The 27,802-nt window shown below is 42.6% G+C and overlaps 1 protein-coding gene across 1 annotated transcript in view; it reads right to left on the bottom strand.

Annotated features, from left to right (window-relative positions):
- KATNIP (katanin interacting protein) overlaps nucleotides 1-27,802 on the bottom strand; it is a 259,496-nt gene that overhangs the window by 43,165 nt on the left and 188,529 nt on the right. Inside the window, exons 21-23 of the mRNA XM_069733957.1 lie at nucleotides 18,578-18,732; nucleotides 16,572-16,633; nucleotides 16,157-16,267 (exon numbers count right to left, since the gene is read on the bottom strand). Coding sequence (XP_069590058.1) covers nucleotides 16,157-16,267; nucleotides 16,572-16,633; nucleotides 18,578-18,732 — 328 coding nt within the window. The remainder of the gene's footprint in view (nucleotides 1-16,156; nucleotides 16,268-16,571; nucleotides 16,634-18,577; nucleotides 18,733-27,802) is intronic.

Here is a 27,802-nt window from a genome sequence, read left to right as displayed (position 1 = left end):
TCCAAGTCAGCCTGTAACTTCTAAACATCTACCATACAATGACCTATACTACATTGGTTGGTGTCATCTGTAAAAATAGAAATGCCTGTACTAGACTCAGATGTTATATAATTAATAAATAAGTTACGATAAAAAATGATGAAAAAATTTGTGATAGTTTTAGTTGATTCAGCTATATTTTCATAAAAATGTTATATAACCTTTTATTATAACTGCTTTGCTGTGCAATCATAGAAACAGTGAAAATGTCGCCAGACAGAGCCTTAATCAGGTTTTATCTTATGTTCTCTTAAGCTTCTCTGATGCATTTCTCAAGAGTTTAGAAGCAAATCCTCTTTTGAACGTTTTGTATAAACAGATCACATTCAATTTTCTCACTACAGTTACTTTTAATTCCCAATAGTTGTCCATATGGTTAAGTCTTTGAAGCAGTGCTGCTCTGTGTGGGATTTTCAACCTTTAACTAAAGAAAATTTCAGGTTCACAAAAAAATGTTGCTGTATACTGCTGACAGAAAACAAATGAAAAACATTTGCAGAATAAAATAGAATAGGGTAGAAAGAACCAGGCCATGTGATTAATAAAAAAAAAATCTGTGCGTTTTTGTTTTAATTATTTCCAAAACAATGCCTCTGTTGTCCATGTGTAAGTAGCCTCTTCAGAGAAGAAGAGAACAAGAATTCTAGTCAAAGTAAACGTCAATTTCGACCCCTTAAAGAAGACCTGTCAGAAGGATATTTGACCCCTAATTACGATACGAGTATAAAGCCCCATTTATGCATATTAGTCACATCTTAATAGTAAAATTTCTTTGGGGCATTTTTGAGAAATCTATTTTTAAAGTTCTATTTAAGTGTATGGGGGCAGGCCCTTCACTCGCCAGCTCTGCTGTACTTCGCTGCCCACCACTGGACAATGATTGACAGGTCACTCTTTTATTAGTGACCTGCCGCCCCTGCACAGGTGCCGTTATTGTCCGGGTTCATTGCAATGAAGGTGTCTACGTAGCGAGCTACTAGTGACCATGGGAGAACCTGAACATTGATCTCACCAAGTCATCAGGAGCTCAATGGGCAGAAGCCGTCCTTTCTGATGAAATGCGCGAAGACACTGATGGCGTAGGTGAGACAGGTAATTGAGGGAAGAGTGACCTGTCAATCTGGAGGCCAGTGATGGGCGGTCAAGGACTGTGAACTGCCTGCCCCGATGCACTTACTGTAAGAATAAGACTTCAAAAATAGATATATCAATAATTCCCCAAAGAAATTCTATTAGAAAGGTATGCAAATTGTCTCTTCAGAGAGGAAGAGGACTAGAACTCTAGTGGCACCTATTGGAAGTAGCAAACCTAACAGTCAAAGTCGACCCTTTAACGAGCCTTGTCACATGACTTAGGATAATAGCCAAACCAGAATTTCAATTTGCAGACACTGTGTTTCGGGGTACTGCCAATCATCAGTGCAAAGTGGAGATCTGGTTTGGCTGATTGAGAGGCGTCTGACCTAGATCCAAGAAGTATCGTTTCTCCTTGCAGAGAGTGACATGATAACGCTTTAAGTCTCCTCACCTCGACATGCTTATCATGTCACTCTCCGCAAGGAGAAACGATACAGATTAGAAAGGTATGAATGTAATAAGCATTAAAGGAGCTTTACACCGATACCTCTAGTTAGGTGTTCAATAACCCGCTGACACATCAACTTTAAAGGACCTTGCCTTATGACTTAGGATAAGAAGCCAAACTTGAAACTATTTGAAGACGCATGTTTCAGGGAGCCGGTGAGGTAGTAGTTTGGCTGGGTGAGAGACCTCTAAAAAGATAGCAAAGGCAAAAGGTTTCTCCTTGTGAGAAGTGCCAAGCTGGTTGCAAGGAGAATTGTAGGCCGAGCAAAGCTCCTCTGGGAATTTAATGAGCTCATTTCTAAAGAAGTTACTTACACATTTAGTTTCCCAGGGGAGCACTGCATGGTCGATAAATCAATATGCCATCTTGGCCGCAAAGAGACATTTTCCTCGTGAAAACAACCATATACATGGCAGATATATGGTGGCTTTAGTTTTGAGCTTTTTTGGGGGGGATAAAACTATGCAGTTTACCCCTTGGTGTTGCTGAACAAAGAGCAACAGAAACCTAAATAAAAGAAATAATAAATGTGTGAACAGAGCAGAAGATCCAATATTCCATAATATACCCCGCTTCAACTGAAACGACACCAGTCTACTGTCCTGCAAATGCAGAACCCCTCAATCTGCATTCACACACATTTTCTATATACATACACATATAATAATAATAATAATAATAATAATAATTTTTATTTATATAGCGCCAACATATTCCGCAGCGCTTTACAAATTATAGACGGGAATTGTACAGACAATAGACATTACAGCATAACAGAAATATAGTTCAATACAGATACCAGGAGGAGTGAGGGCCCTGCTCGCAAGCTTACAAACTATGAGGAAAAGGGGAGACACGAGAGGTGGATGATAACAATTGCTTTAGTTATTCGGACCAGCCATAGTGTAAGGCTCAGGTGTTCATGTAAAGCTGCATGAACCAGTTATCTGCCTAAGTATGTAGCAGTACAGACACAGAGGGCTAATACTGCATAAAGTGTATGAGAAGATGATGCGAGGAACCTTTTTTTTTTTTTATATAAATAGGCCACACAGGGATCGTTAGGTTAATGCATTGAGGCGGTAGGCCAGTCTGAACAAGTGAGTTTTTAGGGTACGCTTAAAACTGTGGGGATTGGGGATTAATCGTATTAACCTAGGTAGTGAATTCCAAAGAATCGGCGCAGCACGTGTAAAGTCTTGGAGACGGGAGTGGGAGGTTCTGATTATTGAGGATGCTAACCGGAGGTCATTAGCGGAGCGGAGGGCACGGGTAGGGTTGTAGACTGATACCAGGGAGGAGATGTAGGGTGGTGCTGAGCGTTAGAGACAGCGGTAAGACAATCACTGGTGTTTTCTAAAAAGGTCGGTGTGATATCAGGAGAAGAAGTGTATAATTGGGTGTCATCAGCATAGAGATGGTACTGGAAACCAAATCTACTGATTGTTTGTCCAATAGGGGCAGTATACAACGAGAAGAGGAGGGGGCCTAGGACTGATCCTTGAGGAACCCCAACAGTAAGGGGAAGGTGAGAGGAGGAGGAACCAGCAAAACATACAGTGAGGGATCGGTCAGAGAGATAGGAGGAGAACCAGGAGAGAACGGTGTCCTTGAGGCCGATGGAGCGGAGCATAGTGAGGAGGAGCTGATGATCCACAGTATCGAATGCTGCAGAGAGATCCAAGAGAATTAGCATGGAGTAGTGACCATTAGATTTAGCTGTTAGTAGGTCATTAGAGACTTTAGTGAGGGCAGTTTCAGTAGAGTGTAAAGAGCGGAAGCCAGATTGAAGAGGGTCAAGAAGAGAGTTATCTGAGAGATAGCGGGTAAGACGGGAGTGGACCAGGCGTTCGAGGAGTTTAGAGATGAAGGGAAGATTAGAGACAGGTCTATAATTTGCGGCACAGTTTTGATCGAGGGATGGTTTTTTAAGTAATGGATGTATGATGGCATGCTTAAATGAGGAGGGAAAAATACCGGAAGTGAGGGAAAGGTTGAATATTTTTGTTAGGTGAGAGGTGACAGCCGGGGAAAGGGACTGGAGGAGATGTGACGGAATGGGGTCACTGGTGCAAGTGGTCGGGCGAGAAGATGCAAGGAGCCTGCTTACAAACACACATTATATATGTCTGACACAGTCTGATCAGTGCATATATACATTCCTAGAGGAATAACAGAGGCAAGGCACAACACAGTTTTAAGAAAGGATGATCTATTTGGTATGTTTTGGAGAATAGAAAGATTTACTTTGTATTTGCTAAATATAATAGGTGGCACTAGAGTTTTTGCCCTCTCTTTATAACATATTTGCATATTTGAATTCCCAGAGAAGCATTGCATGGCCTATAAGTCTCCTTATGATATCTTGGCGCGCTATAAAAGAAGAAACGTTCCCCCTTACACCTGTCAGAGGCCTCTCATTCAATCAGATCTCCTACTATGCACTGATGAGGAGCAAACCCCCCAAAACACGAGTCTTCAAATGAAATTTCTTTTTTGGATTTTAATATAAATCATCTGGCAAGGTACTTTAAAGGGTCGATATTGACTTGCTATATGCAATAGGTGGCATTAGAGTTCTTTCTTTCTGAAGAGCCTAATTAAAATATTTACTTAACCACACGTGTCAGGAGTATTGACAGGTCCTCTTTAACTATATTTAAAGTTTGGATAAAATGTCATCGGCAAGGTTAGAGTCACTTCTGCAGCAATTATATCACTAAAAATTACAGCTAAAAATCACTGCAAAATCTGTCCCCGTGGACGTGCGCTAAATGTTATTGGAGGATGTCACACCAGTGATTTTCCTCTAGCGACCGGCTGGAAGCTGATGCTAATAGCAGTTTAGCCCAAGGGAGAGGACACTGCTGGAAAATGCAACTGAACTGAAATAAATGGTATCTGACAATTACTTAGCGCATGGAGGATATTCACTGCTGTGAAAAAAGCAATTGGCGCTGTGGATTTTTTTTTTTTGTAAATCTCAGATCACTAAAGAAATGTTCAATGTTTAGAGGGAATGTGGAGAAACGACAGCTCATAAGTGACTGACTCTAAACAAACCGAAGGAGCGCCATCATAACAGCACCAACATGATACTCGTGTACCCATGTCATTCTGTTAATCTAATCATGGTCTAAAAAATATCCTTATCTATATTTCTGGGATTTTATCTGACCAGCAGCGCAGTACCTTAGCCACTTTCCATTTTCTCCAAAAAGTTCATCTCAATTATCGACAGATTTTAAATAAAATACAAATCAAGAAAAAGCTAAAGCTGTTAGTCACTGTCACGCCAATGCATAGTAAATGGTAATACAGGATAGGAGCCCGCATGCATCTCCTTGAGGTGTAATTACTATTAGACTATGATGTATTCTTGTGGCAGTATTCCTTCATGGGGATCCATTTGAACAGTTTTTTAATAAAATGTCATATGAGAGCATGTCCTTGGGGAAATCTCTTTTCTAGCCAGCACTTCTTCACTCACCATTTGTGTATATAAAGGTCATGTTGTAAAATCCGGTATATATGTATATAAATACTTACTTACTGGACTGCTGGCTGTAGATTTGATAAAATCACTGTTTTATTAGCAGGAGATTATCACTACAGGAGAAATAAACAATAAACCTGGGCCTCTGTATAACCCGGTCCACTGCTGATTGACCGTGCTCTGTATTCACTATGCAGAGTCTCAGTGGTGGGAATGGGGTTATGCAAAGCTCATGAATATGGAGGTCTACATGGCAGCAGGTTTACTAGTCCTATAGTGATAATACCCTGCTGATAAAACAGTGATTTTCAAAAAACTAAGAAGCCCAGTAAATGACACATTACTGGAATCAGGGTTTCTGCCTCTATATTAGGGGCAAGGAACCTTTTTTCTTTCAAGGGCCATTTGGATATTTATACCATCCTTCGGGGTGCCATACAAAATTATCAATTTTAAATGCATGCTGCTACATTTGGTCACACAATTAATTAACTCACCCCTAATGTGATAGCTGGAACAGCTTCTCTTTGGTGTGAAGTATGACGTTGGGTGCTAATGGTAATACTACGAGCAACTGCTTTCCCAAATTTGCATCGTCTGGAGAGCAGTCAGCTCTGTGATTGATATTGAAAAGAACTCCCAGCAGTAAGTTCTGAACACAGATTTATATTACACTGCATGTCTCCTCACAGTGAGAAATTCATCACTACTCATGTAACATTTATAATACTCAAGGACAGGGAGGTCTGCAGTATATACATCACATTGGTGACACAGACTACTGTATATACATCACACAGGAGACCCTGAGGCTGCAGCATATATATCACATTGGAGACACTGTGGCTGGAGCATATACACTACACGGGAGATGCTGGGGCATATACATGACAGGAGATGCTAGGACATATACATAAAAAATGCTACGTTACTGGTGAAGCAAAACTGGAATCCAATAGCCAAAAGAGCACGAGCTGGGTACAGAAAGCAATAGTGTAAGTCATCGGAGGTTGCAATTGGAGTTGTGCAAAACAGTCTGGAGAAGAGTGGGACCAGACTAGGTAAGACAGTTGTCATGAGCTTGAGACTGGAACTAGATAAACAGCTAAACACAATACTCAAGCAATGAGTGAGTGTTCCACGTAGGCCTATACAGGAAACAAGATGGCTTCCACAGCCTCAGAATCTGCAATCTTAGTTAATGGCGACTGCACAACACAACAGCACCCTCCAGTGGTAGAGTGGAAATGAAGCACAGGTATGTTATGATGCGGTGGTCTAGGAGCAACATGGAACGAGCTCTGAAGGAAGTGGTAACTGTACTGATCGCAGTCCTTAAGCTCAACACAACACTAGAAGTAGCCGTGGAATGCTCCTAACTCTCCCTAGGCATCTCGTCACAGCCTAAGAGCTAACTACCCCTAAAGACAGAAGCAGGAAAACTATCTTGCCTCAGAGAAAATCCCCAAAGGATAGATTAGCCCCCCACAAATAATGACTGTGAGTGGAGAGGAAAAAGACATACACAGAATGAAACCAGGATGAGCACAGGAAGCCAGTCTAGCTTGATAGATAGGACAGGATGGAATACTGTGCGGTCAGTATAAAACACTACAAAAATCCACGCAGAGTTTACAAAAAATCTCCACACCTGACTAAAGGTGTGTAGGGTAAATCTGCTTCCCAGAGCTTCCAGCAAGACAGAATTAATTCATACTGATAACGCTGGACAAACATAGAAAGCACTGAACGGATAAGTCCACAATCTGTGAACAGAAAAGCGCAAGCAAAAACTTAGCTTTGCTGAACTGGTCAGGATAACAGGGAAATCCAAAGAGATGTGAATCCAACCAGGAACCATTTACAAGTGGCACTGGCTGAAGGAACAGCCAGGCCTAAATAGCCGAGCAGAAGAGACGATAAGTGGAGGCAGCTGATGACAGCTAACTCCAAGGAGCAGCCATACCACTTGAAACCACAAGAGGGAGCCCAAGAGCAGAACTCACAAAAGTGCCACTTACAACCACCGGAGGGAGCCCAAGAGCGGAACTCACAACACAGGTATCAAAGTGAACAATAACAGCCACTAGTGATCAATCCACAAAAGCGGTCCTGGCATTACTCCCCCCCCTTTCAACAGCGGCCTCTGGACAATGTTTGACTTGGGTTATATCGATGTCCTTAATGAAACTCTTTAAAGCAGCCGGAGGCATTGATATTTTCTACAAGTTCCCAGGAATTATCTTCAGGACCGGACCCGTGCCAATTTATGAAGTACTGTAACCTGTTTCTGAGTATTCTGGAGTCCAGGATCTTCTCAACCATGTAAAGTTCTTGACCATCCACTTCAATAGGATCAGGAGGAGATAGATGACGCTCTGGAAAAGGATTTGGAACAAATGGCTTTAGTAAGGAGACATGAAACACTAGATTTATCTTCATTGTCCTGGGAAGTTGAAGACGAAATGCTACTGAGCTAACTTGTCCAATGATCGTGAATGGACCAATACATTTTGGCTCAGTTTTAGTGAAAATATATCGAGTTTCAACTTCTTGGTGGAAAGCCATACCATCACCCACTTGGGAGCTTGGAGAAGGTCTGCGAGATCTATCCGCTGCTTTCTTATATTTGCCCTGGGCATTCCTTAAAGTGTCTAAACAGTTATAGATTCTGTTGTGCAGGGATTATATTCTGTTAGTGACAGCAGGGATAGGCATTTCTCTGGGAAAATGAGGTAGAATACTTGAATGTAAACCCGAATTTTCCCAGAATGGTGTTTGTTTCATTAAAGAATTTTGAGAATTGTTGTACGAAAATTCTGCCATAGGAAGTAAATCAACCTGGTCATCCTGAAGATGGCAAATGTAATATCAGAGATATTGCTCTGAGGTTTGGTTAGTTCATTCAGTATGACCATTAGATTGGGGATAAAATTAAGAGGATTAGCTGACATCAATGTCAAATGCTGCACAAAAGTTCTTCCTGAATGTTGATATATAAGTTGTGTTCTATGATCAGAGACAACTCCATGAAGACAAAACACATTCTGAATCAGAAGACCGGCAGTCTCCTTAGCAAAGGGCAAACCAGTGCAGGGGACAAAATGTGCTGCTTTGGTGAGCGAGTCAACCATGACTAAGAGCAAATTTTTTCCACTTTGAAACTGATAGTTCAACAATAAACTCCATAAATATAGAGCCCCACGGATAAGATGGAATTGCCAGAGGCTGAAATAATCCCATTAGTGATGTGCAGGAAGCTTTATACATGGCACAGGAGCTACAGGAAGAAACATATTCTTTACCATCCTTTTGATAATAGGGCCACCAAAAGAAGCGAGACAGAAATGATTGTGTTTTTTTTTATTCCTTTGTGCACTGTTAACCTGGAGTCATGGATCAGTTTTAATGCATTTACCCACCTCCATTTCTGGAACATAGATGCAATGCTTAAGAGTCAATATTTTAATTTGAAAGGTGAACGATATATCACCTGGCGGAAGCAGAAGAATTGGCTCTGTCTCCTATGCTTCTCGTATACCTTCAAATACCGTAAATCTTTGTTGTGGATCACCCCCAGAGAGTTGGACTCAGACAGAATAGATGTTGTTGGTGAGTTGGGGAGAAATCTTTGAAGAACATCCTAAATAAAACATGGGTCTTAGGGCTAATATACAAAAAAAACTCTAAAACCAATGTTTATTGGAGATGCATTAAAAGGATAATAATCCTGGGAGACAATTACAACACATACAAAAACCAAAAAAAGAGAATGAAAAGCCCTACCAAGGGACCTATTCTGTAGCCTGCCTGTCGGCGGAGGTTGGCACCCTATTGTATACGGCAGATAGAAGATAGAAATAGATAGGTGGCAGGAGATAGATAATCAAAGATTCCTGAAGGGAATCAGTAGAATAACTGATCCTACCAACCCAAAATGGAACTCGCCATATGCCAATATTTAGGTACACAAGAAGATAATCATTGTCATATATACAGCAATCTCTGTTCAGTACATGGCCCCAGGGGCATAGAAGTGAAGCAGTGATCAATACTTAAAGGGAAAGAGAGGCCTATCACAACTGGGTAAAAAAGGCTAATGGGGTATGGTAGCAATCGATGATAATCCATAAAACTACCAGTACAATTATTTTGTGTTATCTGTCTCACCCTGGAAGTCACCTAGAAGGCTATCACCTGTCTGTCAGCGGAGGTTGCCACACTAATAGTTAGCGATTTGGCACCCCCGCTCAACGTGGGCTGTCCCTGATTGTCCCTAGATGGCCCTACCTCTGACTCAAGGTTGTGACACACTGATGATGCAGAAAAAAACATATAGTCTACCTGCAATGTGGCAGGTTCTGTCGCAATGCATAAGGTAACAACGAGAAAGGTAGTACTTATCAAGATTGGTGATCAAGATATGCTGCTCTGCCTCTACACGTTTCTCCTACCGGCTCATCAGGAGACTTGATGGAAATATGTGAATATGGTGATGATTGATGTGGCATGTCTCAGGGCAGAAATGTCACGTTTAAATATCCCACTCACAATTGAGACAACGCCCCCTCATAAGCTGGTCATAATCGTTAGGGTAAGTAACCCAAGGTGGACAAAAGTGCCCTTGTGTCCGCAAGTATTGAGGGCGCATGCGCTGTGTTGAGCAAACGGTAGAGGTACAGAGGACCCAAACTGTGCATGCCTGTGACATATTCCACGTCATCACAGGACGTGCCGGTCATGCGCATTCTGCGCATGTCTGGATTGCCCCGGTTTCCTACACATGATTGTGATGTAATGCCAGGATTGTGATGTAATGGAGGAAGTGCCAGGACCGCGTCACTCGGTCTATCCACGCGTGCCAGATGGAAGATCACTGCGCATGCCCGAAGCACAGAGCAATGCGGATCATCTGCAATGTTAAAGTGCATAGACACTCCTCCTACTCATATTAACAGAAGCTTAGGATACTGAGATAAAAGAGAGGACCACTCTATATTCATCAATGGGAGGCACAATTGTGTTACAGGGCAGACACACATCCAAAAGGAGGGAGGAGCAACTGATCAGCATGTTGGTAATGGAGGACAGTCATAGATAAACAGATTAAAAGGTCAGAGAATGGCTGTAGTGCCCTAATGTTGAAAGTGAACCATCTATAGATGAAACTGATGACACACAAGAATCTCTGCCTTATTGCCCAGACCTAGGGAACAGCATTGGTCAAGTCATATAAACATAAATCTAATAAATCTAGAGTCTCCAATCTCAGGAAAGAAGAGCTCAGAGGAAACAGGCATAAGATATTATTTTGTTTAAACCCGTAGGGAAAAGGGAGTCAATCCGAAAGATCCACTTTCTTTCCTTCTGGAGTTTTTTTTTTTTCGGGATCACCTCCACGTACGTTGGGTTTAACTACTTCTATTACACAGGAAGAGATATGCTTCAGGTTGCCTTTATAAATATTGTTAATGTGCTAATGTGGCAAGCTACATGGGTATCACGGTTGTGGCGGATGTCCCCAACATGCTCTTCCACCATCCTCCTGAAATCTTTGAGTCTTTCCTATGTAATCCAGGGGATAGGTGCAGGTGGCCAGATAAACAAGGCCCGTGGTTTTGCAGTTTGACAAGTCCCTTTGATAGAACGTTTTGCCAGCGGAAGAACTAATAAAGTACTTGCCGGGTTTCATGCATTTGCAGTTACAGCAATCAGCGCATCTGAAGAAACCACACGGTTTTCTATCCAACCAGGTGCCCTCAGGTGTAGGTCTCTGAACGTGACTACAAACTAGATGGTCCCAAAGCAACCGTCCCTTTCTGTATGTAATTGCAGGTCTTTTACCCAAAAATCCACTGAGGGCTGGGTCAGCTATGAGCACGTCCCAGTGTCTCCTAAAGATATCAAAGACTTGGTCATTTTGGTTATCGTATGTGCCTATGATGCATAGCCTTTCATTTTGAAATTGTTCCTGCCTTCTCAATTTAATTGTGAGCCTTTCCCTACTCTCTGCAAAACCACAGGCTGATCTAAGGATATGGCGGGTATGTCCCTTCTCTCTGAATCTGTCAAAAATATCACCAGCCTGCCTTTGAAAATCCGATGTCTCAGAGCAATTTCTTTTCAATCGGAGAAATTGCCCCTTTGGTATTCCCCTCTTCACAGGGGGCTGGGTGGTGGCTATCCCATCTAAGGATCCTGTTAGTGCTGGTTGGCTTACGATAGATGTCAGTCCCCAAGGTACCATCCTGCTTTTTCCTAATCATCACATCCAGGAATGGTAGTTGTTCTCTATCCAATTCATAGGTAAACCGTAGATTAATTGACATAATGGTTTTTGTTATTTTTTACAAACCCAGTAAACTCAACTTTTGAACCCAGCCAAATGATGAAAATATCATCTATGTATCTATGCCAAGCCCCTATGAGCAGGGCTGCCACTAGGAATTTCAGGGCCCCATACTGGCAAAATTTTCAGGGCCCCTTAAGACTCCGCCCAGGCTCCACCCCAGCCCCGCCTCCACCCCTCGAACTGTCAACAGCCCCACCGCTGTCTCTTGCCAAAACTCCACTTCTCACAAATCACACATTAACAGTTCCCATTACCAGATCAAACACATAGCCAGCAGCTTTTGTTTTGGCCAAAAGGTTTTTTTAAATTTGAGACGACAACAAGGTAGACTCTTTTGGCCGAGCCCTACTCTACTCTAATCTATTAAACATTTGTTAAAATATGCAATACAATTTAGGTGTATTTTTATTTATTTTTCAATTGACCAATAATACCACATACAAGGGACAAATACCACAACACCATGACCAGACACCATATTATCACCACATAGTGACCTATAATACTATCTACAAGGAACAAATACCGCCACACCATGTGCAGACCACATATTACCACCACAGTGACTGAACAATATCACATACAAGGGACAAATACCACCGCAGCATGTCCAGACCACATATTACCATCACATGGTGACCAACTACATACAAGGAACAAATACCAACACAACATGAACAGACCACATATTACCACCACACAGTGACCGAATAATAGCACATACAAGGAACAAATACCGCTACACCATGGCCGGACAACATATTACCACCACATTGTGACTGAATAGTACAATACTGATCATTAATAAAAAAAAAAATACTATCACCATAAGTGCCATTATACACAGGAGATCTGTACTTAGTATGCAGTGTGTGTACAGGTAATACAGTGGTCGCCGATGCCATTATACACAGGAGCTCTTCATATAGTGTCAGTGTACATGTAATACAGCGATCACTAGTGACATTATACACAGGAGCTCTGTATATAGTGTATAGTGTACATGTAATACAGCGATCACTAGTGACATTATACACAGGAGCTCTGTATATAGTGTATAGTGTACAGATAATATAGTGATCACTAGTGACATTATACACAGGAGCTCTGTATATAGTGTATAGTGTACAGATAATATAGTGATCACTAGTGACATTATACAAAGGAGCTCTGTATATAGTGTATAGTGTACAGATAGTATAGTGATCACCAGTGACATTATACACAGGAGCACTGTATACAGTATACAGTGTATGGTGTCAGTGTACAGGTAACATACTCACCAGTGACGTCTCTAGCTAAAGTCCTTCATCTTTGCGTTTCTTTTTAATCCAGCGCAGACCGCTATCACTTCTTTCTGCCAGGACTCGTCTCATCTGCATAAAATAACACAGTTATCTAGAGCACCGCTTCCAGAGCACATTCCCCATTTTTTCCCTTTCTTCTACACTACACATCTGACTACAGACGTTCACCCACCATTAATATATAATTGGTTATTATGCAACCCACCATTCCAAATATAAATTATAATCCGCCACTGTGCCCCCACTATCTGTATATAGCCACTTTCCTCATTTAATATATAAATTAATTAGCACCTGTATTCTTCCAATTTATTACCAGTTACTTTATCCTCAACGAACCCACTATGTACCTCCCGCTCTAACCCTTACCCCAATTCATTATAGTTACATGCCCCTTCTGCCTCAATTCATTGCCACGTCTTCTCTCTCTCCCACCCTCTATTCATTATCAATTGATCTTCCCCACCCTCAAAATTCATTATTTGCTCTCCCCACCTTCAATACATCATTTGCTCTTCCCACCCCCAAGTTCAATTCAATTGCTGTCCACGTCCCTCACACTCACTTCATGTGCAGTCCCCATCACCCCCACTTCATCATTTAGTCCCCTATCATCATTTAGTCCCCTATCCCCCCCCCGTCACTTCATCTGCAGTCCCCCTTACTTCATCATTTGCAGCCTCCTATCATTTCATCATGTGCAGAACCCCCTCAAACACACTTCATCATCTGCAGTCCCTATCACTCCCACATCATTACCTATCCCCATCCCCCCCACATCATTTGCAATTCCCATCACCCCCACATCATTTGCAATTCCCATCACCCCCACATCATTTGCAGTCCCCATCTCCCACATCATCATTTGCAGTCCCCATCACCCCCACATCATTTGCAGTCCCCATCACCCCCACATCATCATTTGCAGTCCCCCAACATCATTTGCAGTCCCCATCACCCCCACATCATCATTTGCAGTCTCCATCACCCCACATCATTTGCAGTCTCCATCACCCCCACATCATTTGCAGTTCCCATCACCCCCACATCATTTCCAGTCCCCATCACCCCCACATCATTTGCAGTCCCCCTCACCCCCACATCATCATTTGCAGTCCCCCAACATCATTTGCAGTCCCCATCACCCCCACATCATCATTTGCAGTCTCCATCACCCCCACATCATTTGCAGTCCCCATCACCCCCACATCATTTGCAGTCCCCATCACCCCCACATCATCATTTGCAGTCCCCCAACATCATTTGCAGTCCCCATCACCCCCACATCATCATTTGCAGTCCCCCAACATCATTTGCAGTCCCCATCACCCCCACATCATCATTTGCAGTCTCCATCACCCCCACATCATTTGCAGTCTCCATCACCCCCACATCATTTGCAGTTCCCATCACCCCCACATCATTTGCAGTTCCCATCACCCCCACATCATTTGCAGTCCCCATCACCCCACATCATCATTTGCAGTCCCCCAACATCATTTGCAGTCCCCATCCCCCACACATCATCATTTGCAGTCCCCATAACCCCCACATCATTTGCAGTCCCCATCACCCCCACATCATTTGCAGTCCCCCAACATCATTTGCAGTCCCCATCACCCCCACATCATCATTTGCAGTCCCCATCACCCCCACATCATCATTTGCAGTCCCCATCATCCCCACATCATTTGCAGTTCCCATCACCCCCACATCATCATTTGCAGTCCCCCCCACATCATTTGCAGTCCCCCCACATCATTTGCAGTCCCCATCACCCCCACATCATCATTTGCAGTCCCCTATCCCCCCTTCACTTCATCTGCAGTCCCCCTTACTTCATTTGCAGCCCCAATCATTTCATGTGTAGTACCCCCTCAAATACACTTTATCATTTGCAGCCCCCTATTATTTCATCATGTACAGTACTCCCTAAAACACACCCCATCATCTGCAGTCTCACTCCCCCCCACCTCACCTCACCTATTAAAAAAACAAAAATGTTTTTTATACTTACCTCAGTCGTTCCCGGGGCGTCTAGTGTTTCCAGCAGTGAAGCAGCAGCTAGAATGTATGGGCTGCTGAGAGGACCTGACAGGAGCCCCTACATTCTAGCACATTCACTACTGAGACGGCTAGAATGTATGGGCTGTAGTCAGGACCTGCAGGGAGCCCATACATTCTAGCCACAGCCGAGCAGGAGCTGTGCAGCCGACTAGGTGAGACGGCCGTGCACAGCTCCAAGAAGGCTCCCGGGCCCCAGCGCCGCAGTGCACAGTATTTTACTGCATGATGGGGCCCGATCAGTAGAAGCACAACAGTGGGGCCCCGGATCTGCGGGCCCCTCTGTGTACTGCTGCTGACCGGGCCCCATACAGCAGTAATGGCTGTAATGCCCTGATGGCGGCCCTGCCTATGAGGGGATGCCATCACCTGTCTTCATCTCTGAAGATATGGGTCTCCTCCCACCAGCCCAGGAACAAACTGGCGTATGAAGAGGAAAACGTTGTGAGTCAGGGCAAATCCGAAAAATTCCCCAACAAAGGCATTGTGCTCGACACAGTCAATGGATCTTGATCTAAGAAAATTACCTACCCCTTTGATAACCCATGTGTGTGGAATGATACTGTAAAAGCTCTCCACATCTATTTTTACAATACAATGAATGCAATACAAAAATCCAAAAGACAATGGCAGAGCTGCATTTTTTCACTATTTCATCCCAATGGCATTTTTCTGTTCATCTTACGGTAAAATGATTGGTGTCTTTCAAAACTACCATTCACCCAGCAAAAAATAAGTCCACTTATGGATATGTCAATGGAAAAATATAAAAGTTTTGGCTGTTGAAAAAAAAGAGGAGGAAAAAAAACAAAAGCGTGAAAATTTTAAATTGCCAGGTCCTACAGGAGTTAAAAAGATAACTTGCTGATCGAAGGTAGTCTGACCGTTGGTACCTCAGCATTCCCAAAAGTGTAGATCTCGAACCTCGAGAATACAGCTCTGGAGCTTTAACTTGGATGAAGCAAAGTTGCACATGCTTGGCCTCCATCAGTCGGACCCCTGGAAATGGACCCGTATAGTGTTGGCTTTCTTTGGCAGTACCGTAGACATGAAATGGAGATGAGGTTGACAATGTGCAACTCTGCTACATTCAAGAAGGGGCTGCAGAGCACCGTTATCAATGTTTCAGAGCCTTGATCTCAGGTTCACTGGTTGTCCTTGCAGCCGAACCCCAGTGATCGAAAGAATTTTCGTAGAACTAGTTAAACTTCCATTGAGTAAACATAAAAACAAGCAGCATGAAGGAAATTCACACATACGAAATCAGATCTAAAAATACGGTAATCAATAAAAAAAAAATACGAAAAGGATACTGTTCTCCGTGAGCTGGATTTTCTCTCCGTGGCCATTGTACATCTCAAGACCATTCAGACCGATGTAATAAGGATCACCCCAGCTGGTGAGGAGCTGAAACTGGAAGATAACTGAACACAATTTTTAAGGAAAGAACTTTTTTGTGACACAACCAAACTCTTAGGGCTTGTAAGAACAGACTTTATATAACTACTACAAAAACTATACTGCTACAGAAGGATCCTGCTACTAAAATAGGAGAACCATACACAAGAACATTTTACTCCCTAGTTTCCAAACTAATGCACTTATGATGTGCTCGTTGGAAGAAATCTCGCACTTTTTTTAGTTTAAAAGGCTCAGAACTTTTGAAAAACACAGAATTTGTTTACATCTAGAGAAGAAAACTAAGAAAACTAGAGCATGAAAGGATACAGCCACAGGGCATCAGTGGTGCTTCATAATCCATGCTAGCAGGTTCAATGCATTTTAAATTGCTGTAAAAAAAAGCACAAGAAAAATGAGTACAGTAAATCAGGATACAGTAACCAGATGAACACCTTCTTCCTCTCATTTTTTCTGTTGTTTATTGCTATCCAGTAGGTTTGGCATAACGTCCTGATCACTGTGGTCTGACCCCCAGAGAACGAGGTTCTGCAGGGGCTGGGTTCTAGAGTTTCATTTTCAGGAACGATGGGGGTCCAGTTGGATGCTGAGAGATCAGCAACCTATCTCCCCCATTGTACTGCTAAAGAACAACTTGCTAATTTGGGAATAAGCCTTTAAAAGGGAATTGTCATGAGGTCAAAAGTGGACAGTTTTTGGAATTTCATGAGTATTTTTTTTCCTTTCTTAAATCTGCCATACGGTTCTAGAGATATGGGCCTTTTTACATAGTGCCACTTTCTATTAGGCGGCAAGTCTCATAGTGTAATAATGAAGAGGAGTCCAACGACACATCACCAGTAAATTATGTGATCCACACCCAGGTTATAAAAATTGTCACTAAATAAAAAAGGCTGTATCTCTGGAGGTGCAAGAAAGAAAAAAATGGAATTCTCAGGGGATTGACGGGAATAAAGTAAAAGTAACAATGACTTTTGACTTGATAACAGGTCATCTTTAACTACTGTATGTAACCAAGCTATTTTTGTAGACAAATAAATTAAAGTGAATTTAAAGGGAACCTGTCACCAGGTTTGGCTGGTAAGAGTTACGGCCATTACATTTCAGGGCAGATATACAACATTCTATAATGCTGTATATCTGCCCCCAACCCGACCTGCAAGAGAAGAAAAATCATTTTTATTATACTCACCTGCAGGGTGGTCCAGTCCAATGGGCATGGCTGTTCTTGGTCCGGCACCTCCCTTCTTTTTGCGATGCCACCCTCCTGCTTTCTATGTGTGGATGACATGTCTCCTCGGCACCGCGCTCCAGCACAGGCGCACTTCTCTGCCCTGTTGAGGGCAGAGCAAAGTACCGCAGTGCACAGGTGTAGGGAAAGGTCAAGGTCAAAGAGCCCCGATGCCTGCGCACTGCAGCACTTTGCTCTGCCCTCAACAGAGTAGAGAAGTACGCCTGTGCAGGAGCACTGTGCCGAGGAGACTGTATGGATGACAAAGGGATGTGTCATTCACACGAAGAAAGCAGGAGGACGGGGATCTATAAAGATGGGAGGCGCTGGACCAAGACCAGTGACACCCATCAGACCAGACCGCCTCGCAGGTGAGTATACTAAAAGTTATTTTTCTTCTCTTACAGGTCGGATAGGGGCAGATATACAGCTTTATAGAATGCTGTATATCAGCCCTGAAAGGTGGTGGCCGTATCTCTTATCAGCCAAACCTGGTGACAGGGTCACTTTAAAAGGTTTTTCATCATTCATAAATTCCTTACAATTTCCTTAAAGCACATTATATGTTAAAACAAACCTAAATGAGGACACTTTCCAAGTTCACGTAGATTATACGCTTGCTTAGTTTTTCGAGTTTAGCTAAGAGATGCTCAATTTGTGGTCCTCAAAAAACCTCTTTATAGTGAAACCTCAGCTTTGAATTATATATTAGCGGCTTTTTCTGTAGAACATTACATAAATGATATGTAGCAACCAACAAGTAATAAATCTATTGAAGCATGGATAAAATATACTAGGAAGTTTGGTATTCATGGTGATCGTTCTACAAACCTGTCAGCAGAATGTAGGCTGCTGTTTATTGCAGTCTGCAATGTGTGAAAGCTGCCATAACGATCTGACAGCCTTATAGATACTACAGAAAATACTGCCATGGCTAACATGATACACTGTAACAATGCCGTATTTATCTCAATGATCTAATTGGTCGTAATGGTAGTATGTATACAGCAAAGATATAAACTAGAGACTTCTACCGGTTTATGCCACATGAATACAAACTACAAGAGACATTTCAGAAAGTTACCTTGATTGTTTATCAGTAAGATGTTCTGCAAGAAAGTCGAGAAAAAGAATCTCCTGAGCAAAATCAAAGTGACAGTTGCCAGGACCCTTCCGGATCAGAAATCCTTCAGGTGGAGAAATGCTGCATCCATCAAGTGTTACATGGACAATTTTAGCCTTTAAAAAAAAATGGATTAGTTTGGATGATTGAAGAAAACAACATTTATTCTAGCTGTCAGACTCTATTTACTGCATATCCAGCTTTTATCAGACATTACACAAACTGTTAAAAAGACAAACAAATACCAATGTTTAACTTACATTTAGATCTGGTGAATAAACTGTGTATTCTCAGGGGTCCAAAACAGAAAAATTGACATTATTCATATGGTCAGAAGGAAGCCCATACTGAACAATTATTCTCTTATCCCCTTAATGACGGAATCAGTTTTCGCCTTTGTGGCCAAGCCCCATGTGTCACTTATGGTCGTCCGAGAAAATTGGTCTGATTGCGCTCCTCTCAGTCTGATCAGAGTGTGATCATAGTGTGCTCTGATTTTCTCGAATGAGGAGAAGCTGGAAAAAAATGTCTCCATCTTCTCCATTCTGTCAATACATGAAAATAGGACCAAATTCAGGTGTCATCCAAGTGTGGTCCAATTTTTTTTTGACGGAGCCATTGACTTGCATGGCCGAGTGCAATCCTATTTACAGACGGAAATTATGCATGGTGTGATTTTTTTTTCCTTGGACTGGCTTGGACGAAAATTGGGGATTAATAGTTTTCAACCTGGACGGTGCCAAGATGCGACCTTGCTAAAGCCGACAGCTGAGGGTTGCAGCCCCCAGCTGTCAGTATTGCCTGGCTGGTTATCAAAACTACAGGGGAATCCACCGGCAGATGAATACTCCCATCAGCCGCTCCTGCTCTCGCTGTTATAAGCAGCAGTTGGCGTAGGCTCACGGGAGCAGCAGTCCCCTCAGCTTATGCCAGTGACGGGAGGTAAACTTTTTATGTCCGATCACAGCTGCGCGTTCACGCTGTCATTTGACAGCGTGGGAATCGCGGCTATATGACCTGCAGTAATGACCACACCGCTGATCAGAAGCAGTGTTTGCCGCGCTGTCATGAACATGACAGCATGGCAAACACTGGATGTTCTGACCCTCCACTCAACTGAAAGGGGTCCGGGTTCAGGTACTGTTCTGGCACCCAAACCCAAACTTTTTTTTTTTAACTGTTCGGCCAAACCTGCAGCACCTGAACATCCAGGGGTCCACCCATCTCTACTCCTCATTCATTAAGAGTCACATGACTCTTAATGTATCAGACTCATCTGAAAAGTGGTGTGTGTCATGATCCAGGTCGGGGTTTGCTTCTTGCTTTTCCTTCACCAGCCTGGTTATGGTGGGGTTAACCTTTCCTGCCTCTCTTTGGTTCGTGGGTGGCTATTTATCGGTGCCACTCCCTGTAGCATTTGTCAGTGATAGTTCCAGTTCCTGGCTTGAGCAAATGACCCGCATACCCTAGTGATCCTTCTGCCTCTCATTACCCATATTTGTGCCTGTCCCGCTCCTTATCTCTGACTTAGGCTGATTTCACATTTGCAGATGAGGGCTTTGTGTAGGGCTGCGTAGTTCCTCCGTTAAGCCCCGCCCACTACCGCCCCTCTTCCTTCAGCTCCGCCTACGTCGGCATGCGTCCTGCGTACCCTATCTTTAAAATTGGGTTCACAGGCCATGCAGATGCCTCCACATGCGTTGTTTTCACGCTGCGCCAACCTGCGTCGAACGCAACATGTTGCATTTTGTTGCGGTCGGCGCAGCGTGAAAACGAAGCATTGGAAGGCAACCGCATGGCCTGTGTACCCAATGTTAAAGATAGGGGACGCATGCCGACGTAAACGGAGCTGAAGGAAGATGTGCGGCAGTGGGCGGGGCTTAACAAAGCCCTCGTCTGTAAATGTGAATTTAGCCTTAGTGTGAGTTTGGTGGTTCCTACAGTGTGTGACTTGGCATGAATTCTGAACCCTGCCTCCTGCTTTCCGTCTCTGTTACTATGTTTCCTGTTATGATCCGGTGACCTTGGAGCAGCATGAAAACTTTCACTGGAGTAGGTGGTAACTATACTGACCGCAAATCCTGATCTTAACACCGCAACTAGAAGTAGCCGTGGGGTGTACCTAACAAGACCTAGACGCCTTGTCACAGCCGGAGGACTAAATACCCCTAAAGATGGAAATCGGAATACTACCTTGCCTCAGAGCAGAACCCCAAAGGATAGGCAGCCCCCCACAAATATTGGCTGTGAGTAGGAGAGGAAAGACACACACAGTCAGAAAACAGGATTTAGCACAAGGGGCCACTCTAGCTAAAATAGGAAAGGATAGGACAGAGTTCTGTGCGGTCAGTATTAAAACCCTTCCAAAAATATCCACAGCAGATTATACAAAAAATTCCTCCATCTGACTAAAGACGTGGAACGTATATCTGCAACTCCAGAGACTACTAAACTCAGAGCACGAATACAATCAAAAGACAAGCACACAGCTTGTGTGCCATAGAAAAAGAAACAGACACTTATCTTTGCTGAATTGGCAGCTAACCAGGAGAAGCCAGACAGAGATCCAACACTTCCCAAGAAACATTGACCACTGGCAAGGACTAATGAGTCCTGCAAACCTAAATACCCCAGTCAGAATTGCAATCAGCAGATACACCTGTCCAGGACTGCAGCCCAGAGACAACTGCATTACCACCTACAACCACCGGAGGGAGCCCAAAAGCAGAATTCACAACAGTTTCCCGTCTGGGTTTGACTCTTTGACTCGTAGCCCAACTACATCTTTTGTCTTACATTTTGGATCCCGCGCTCCCACCTGGTTCTGATCTGCGGCTTGTCTCGGACCACGTGCATTGCTGCGACTTCTGGTACTTCGTCTTCCTGTTTGTTGCTGACCGGCCTGTCTGACTACTCTACTGCCTCCTAGTGGCGCTCCTTGCTTTGCACTGTTGTGCTACACAGTGAGTGCTACCTTTTCCCCCTTACCCGCGCCCCCTGGAGGAGGTTGCGTGCAACCGTCTTGCAATTGCATTACAGTGTGCTTCCGTGCACCTCACCACAAATTTTACTCCAGGCAAGGACTGGAGTTCGAATTGTAGAATAAAGGTACCCCACATCACGCTGTGAATTTTAAGGGTGGGCGATGGCATGCCTCATCCCACCTCAGCTTATTCTGGAGCTGTTGACCAACACTGATGAACAACAACAAAAGTTGCAACATTTTTATGATTTTTCAAAGTGTTTATAGGACAGATTTCTGGAATAAACACTTTCATGAATCAGAGCCTAAATTGCAGTTCAGTTTCAAGCTTCTTTAGACGCTCATTTTACCTGCTGCTCAGCAACATGTGCACACTGCATTCAAACAATTTCTGCAGGGTCGGTCTCCTGATTTATGCTGCCAAACCGCAGCAACATGAATCAGAGCCTGGCTACACAATTGCAGCTAAGTATATTTTTCTCTGAAACACACCATCAATACTTTAAAAGTTCCAGATGAGGATCATAGCCAGAGATGAGACTAGTATGGTGGCAACTGCAGGCAGCTTCTCCCAGTGCTGCTGCAGGTGATTGCCAGGACTCTCCCATAGTGATAGAACTGGTAATTACCTAGAGCAGTGCTTGGAAATGTCATTGTCCCCTCTGGCTATGGTCCCTGACCACATAGTATACCTTCTCTGAAACACAGGAGCGTTTCAGAAAAAAGTATAACTGGCTGCAATTGTGCAGCCATTCACTGATTCATGTTGTCCATGGCATGGGGAGCATGAATCAGGTGACAGGTTCCCTTTAACGCTTCACACGCTGTGGTCAATAGCATCTGCAACATGTAAGGACATTGAGATCCTTCCCTCTTTTACTCTATCGGCTCTCCGCAACACAATCATGGGGTGCCAATGGTTGCTATGGCAATAAAATAAATAACAATGGTCTCCAGGTGTGCCATAGTCCAGAACTTAATAAACCATGGCAGACACTATTAGCCTTCACAATGCTCTGCACTATATGAGCAGTGCATTGAATATATCAAAGAATCGCATCTTCGAGTCCCCATGTAGGACTAACAAATGTTGGAAAAGAAGAAAAAATCAAAAATGTTTTTAAGTACGGTACATAAAAATTCTTAAAAGAAACTCACAATTTTTTCAGAACAGAATAAATTTAAATTAATATAAAACAAATGCCCAAAAGAAGATACTGTACATATGGTATGAGCGCGATTTAAACAACCAGCACAATAAAAAAAATATATAACTATTACACCAAGTAAATGCTGCTGGAAAAAAAAAGTAAAGGAAAAAGTAAAAAAGACTTACAATTCCGCTTCTCAAAATGAAAATGATCAAAAAGTCATATACATCCCCAAATGGTACCATTATTAAGAGAAAGAGAGAGGGAGGACTGTACATATCTCTCTGTGTGTATATATGTATGTATGTATGTATGTATGTATGTATGTATGTATGTATGTATGTATGTATATATATATATATATATATATATATATATATATATATATATATATATATATATATCTGATCAAGCACATGCAAAACCAATGCTTGTATATATAGGAATTAGGTGTCTTAATTTCTTCTGTAACTAGGGCTAAATACCAGCCCCAGTTGCAGGGAAAAATAGCAATAAAATAATATATTCACAAGTTCAAATACCCCACAATTATCTTAAGACCTTAATAGGTGGCACAGTGCATAAAATAAAAAAATAAAATAAAAAAAATTTTTCAATAAAATTATTTGAATGAAAAAAAAAAGAAAAAAAAAAAAGCTGTCCAATCTTTTTTGTGACTGTTTTGTATAGTTATATCAAACATGAAGACACACATGTATTCTGCTCTACAGGAAGTCTATTATTTGACTCTCTGGCCTATGATATAACTCAGTAGTATGTCACCGGGCATGAACTCAAAGGCCATGATCACACAGTGCGTTTTTTTCTGCGGAACCGCAGCGTTTTTGCCGCTGCGGTTCCGCAGCTGTTTTCCATGCAGGGTACAGTACACTGTACCCTATGGAAAACAGGAACCACTGTGCACACGATCCTGAAATTCAGAAAAAAAGCTGCGCTGAATAGCTGCGGGAAAAAAGAAGTACCATGTCACTTCTTTTTTCGGAGCCGCAGCGGTTCTGCACCCATAGACCTCCATTGTGAGGTCAAACCCGCAGTAAAACCCGCAGATCAAAAATATATCTGCGGGTTTTATTGCGGTTTGTGGTGCCGAACCGCTGCAGCAGGAAGTGCGGGGAAGCGGGCGGAAGTGCGTGGGCGGAGTGTGGCTTTTTTCCACTAAGGTTAGAATAGGGTTAGGGGTAGGGGTAGGGTTAGGGTATTTTCAGCCATTTTAACCCTAAAAAACTTCCTAGAAAACACACAGACTCTTCATAGAAAACTGCATAAAAAACGCATCAAAAAAGCACCAAAAAAAAGGACCTGCGTTTTCTGCAAAGAGCTGTCAGAAAAATTACTATGACATGTTTTAAAGTAAGTGATCATCTGGAAACAATCGCTTATTATCTCGGAGAAGCTTTCCCGACAATAGTGTTTACGAGACGCCTGTACTCTATACCTGCCTAGCAGATCTCCGCTATATCTCGCAGCAGCAATCCTTCACTACAAACTACGTATGCAATACTATTGTAACAAAAAGCCTTGGCTGTGACCTACATGCAGAACACAGCTATTACCAGAGATTCTCATTATGTAGGAAAGTGGGGGAACCTTCCCTTCTATGTAAGCAACTCAATTTATTAACACACATTTCAAGGGGTTATGCAAGCTAAAACTCTTAGACCAATACATTATATATATATATATATATATATATATATATATATATATATATATATATATATATATATATATATACACTGCTCAAAAAACTAGAGGGAACAATAAAATCCCACATCCTAGATATCTCTGAAAGAAATATTCCAGTTGTAAATCTTTATTCATTATATAGTGGAATGTGTTGAGAACAATAAAACCTAAAAATGATCAACGTAAATCACAACTACGGTAATATCCAACGGAGGTCTGGAGTTAAGATGATGCTCAAAATCAAAGTAGAAAATGAAGTTACAAGCTGACCCAACTTCAGTGGAAATGCCTCAAAACAAGGAAATGATGCTCAGCAGTGTGTTTGGCCTCTACGTGCCTGTATGACCTCCCAACAACGCTTGGGCATGCTCCTGATGAGGCGGCGGATGGTGTCCTGAGGGATCTCCTCCCAGACCTGGACTAAAGCATCCGCCAACTCCTGGACAGTCTGTGGTGCAGCGTGACGTTGGTGGATGGTGCGAGACATGATGTCCAAGATGTGTTCAATCGGATTCAGGTCTGGGGAATGGGCAGGCCAGTCCATAACTTCAATGCCTTCATCTTGCAGGAACTGCTGACACACTCCAGCCACAAGAGGTCTGGCATCGTCCTGCATTAGGAGGAACCCAGGGCCAACCGCACCAGTATATGGTCTCACAAGGGGTCTGAGGATCTCATCTCGGTGAGCACAACCCCCATATGTGGACATCGGGCACTCAGACCATCCTCATGGAGTCGGTTTCTAACCGTTTGTGCAGACACATGCACAATTGTGGCCTCCTGGAGGTCATTTTGCAGGGCTCTGACAGTGCTCCTCCTTGCACAAAGGTTGAGGTAGCAGTCCTGCTGCTGGGTTGTTGCCCTCCTACGGCCACCTCCACGTCTCCTGGTGTACTGGCCTGTCTCCTGGTAGCACCTCAAGCTTCTGGACACTACGCTGACAGACACAGCAAACCTTCTTGCAACAGCTCGCATTGATGTGCCATCCTGGAGGAGCTGCACTACCGGAGCCACTTATGTGGGGTGTAGAGTCCTTCTCATGCTACCACGAGTGTGAAAGCACAACCAACATTCAAAACATCAGCCAGAAAGCATTGGTACTGAGATGTGGTCCGTGGTCCCCACCTGCAGAAACACTCCTTTATTGAGTGGGTCTTGATAATTGCCAATAATTTCCATCTGTTGCTTATTCCATTTGCACAACAGCATGTGAAATTGATTGTCAAACAGTGTTGCTTCCTAAGTGGACAGTTTGATTTCACAGAAGTTTGATTTACTTGGAGCTATATTCTGTTGTTTAAATGTTCCCTTTTTGAGCAGTGTATATATATATATATATATATATATATATATATATATATATATATATATATATATATATATATATATATATATACACACCTTTTAATATATTAAATATTTAATATTTGAATATATATACCTTTTAATGGCTAACTGTTAACTGTTTTAATGGCTAACAGTTAGCCCTTAAAAGGTATCAACCACTGAGGACTCTCAATTCTAAATATTTTTCTATCTACTGGCTAACACGGTACCAAGATATTTATCTTTCCGTTTATAGGTAGCAAGAGACAAAAAAAGTGAAAGCCCCAGAAGGAAGTCACTCTTGTGACCCAATGCAGTGCACAGACAGTGGGGGTCCTGGCTGAATCCACAAGTGTCAAGAAAAAAATTCCAAAAGTTCAGTGAAATCAACCAAATTGGAGATCATATATTGGAGCTCTGACAATGTACACCACCTCTAGGCCTACAAGGAAGCCATTGTTCAGAGCCTTTGTCTTCAGTGTAGGCCGATACATTGTCTACTTCTTGTTTGGAAGATGCTGAAGAATTTTGTGTTTTTCTCCATTTGATTTGTTAATTGATGCTCACTAGGACTAACATTTTAACGCTAATGTAAAAGGGGTTGTCCAGCCTTAGGGCACCAGTCTGCAGTCACTCCAGGTTGTCACTATAACTTATCATCACCCCTTATAGCTGAGCAGCTCAAAGAACCCAAACCTAGCTGTCTGATATAAATGTAAATTATTTAGACGTGAGAGTCCTCAGTGGTTGATAACTTTTAATGGCTAACTGAAAAGATGGTAACAAATTGCAAGCTTTTCGAGACTATGCGGGTTCCTTCATCAGGCTAAGTCTTTGAAGAGCCTGCGAAGTCTCGAAAGCTTGCAACTTGTTACCATCTTTTCAGTTAGCCATTAAAATATCAACCACTGAGGACTCTCACGTCTAAATAATTTTCTATCTACTGGCTAACACGGTACAAAGATATATATCTTTCTTGTGATATAAATGTCACACTGTCCTGAGAAGCACAAAATAGAGATGTAAGTCAAGATGACAACGCTGGCTACAATGCAGGATGACTGGAAGAAATGCAACCCAAAGCTTAATCTACAGTATTCAAAAATGGATATTCTCTTTAAAGGGAACCTGTCGTCCGGATTTTATACCCCAAACTAATAAAATCAATGTAGAGTCATTGTAATGCTAATTGCATCGATACAGTTCTTTCAGAATTTTAGTTTTATGTCTTAGAGAACTTTATTGTTGATTGTTATGCACACCAGCCCCAAGTGCAGCATGGCAGGCACTACACACAACTCTGCTGTCTCTTCCCTATTCCCCACCCGCCACCTGGGATTACCAGGCCACTCTTCTTTCAAGCACCATTTCATCGTTTTTATTCATTTCAGCGCCGGAGCGGTGCTACTAATCTGGAGTTCCATAAGCCTAGTCTCATACCTACCAGCCGCTGTCTTCAGCTCTTCCCAGTGCCGCTTGTGTCTTGCGCCACCATTGTGTTCTCAACGTAACCAATGCGACCCCCTGGCGAGGTTATACACGACACATGAGTAGGGGTACTGGGCAGGGTGCTCTGTTTGTGGTCACTCATTTTGGTGGGTGTGAGTGCCATTGTCATTTTGCACTTTTTTTTTAAAGTAATTTTGTCAATCAGACGACCTCCTTCATGAATACAGTTTCTTACATTATGAATTGAGTTCCTTCATGAAGAGAGTTTCTTACATTAGTTCTTATGGTACTTACTCATGTAATCATGTTGTCAATATACATGGATGTTTCTGCAGCTACATCATTTTTCCCAAAACTATCTGGATTGAGGGGATATTTTTATCAATTTGATGACCTTGTTTTTTGTCTCTTCATTAACATCCTTTTGCATGTCCTTGTACCGTATATGTGATACACCCTCACCATTTGACTACTATGCCATATGCATTATTATTTTTACCGTGCCACTGTTAGATTGTTTTTTACTTCATTGCCATTTCTTTCTTTTGGGGTTTTATAGGGTGTTTTTAA

This window comes from Ranitomeya imitator, chromosome 7 (assembly GCF_032444005.1).
Source record: "Ranitomeya imitator isolate aRanImi1 chromosome 7, aRanImi1.pri, whole genome shotgun sequence".
Lineage (NCBI taxonomy): Eukaryota > Metazoa > Chordata > Amphibia > Anura > Dendrobatidae > Ranitomeya > Ranitomeya imitator.
Note: the sequence above shows the minus strand (reverse complement) of the source record. Positions and strands in the feature narration are given on the sequence as shown.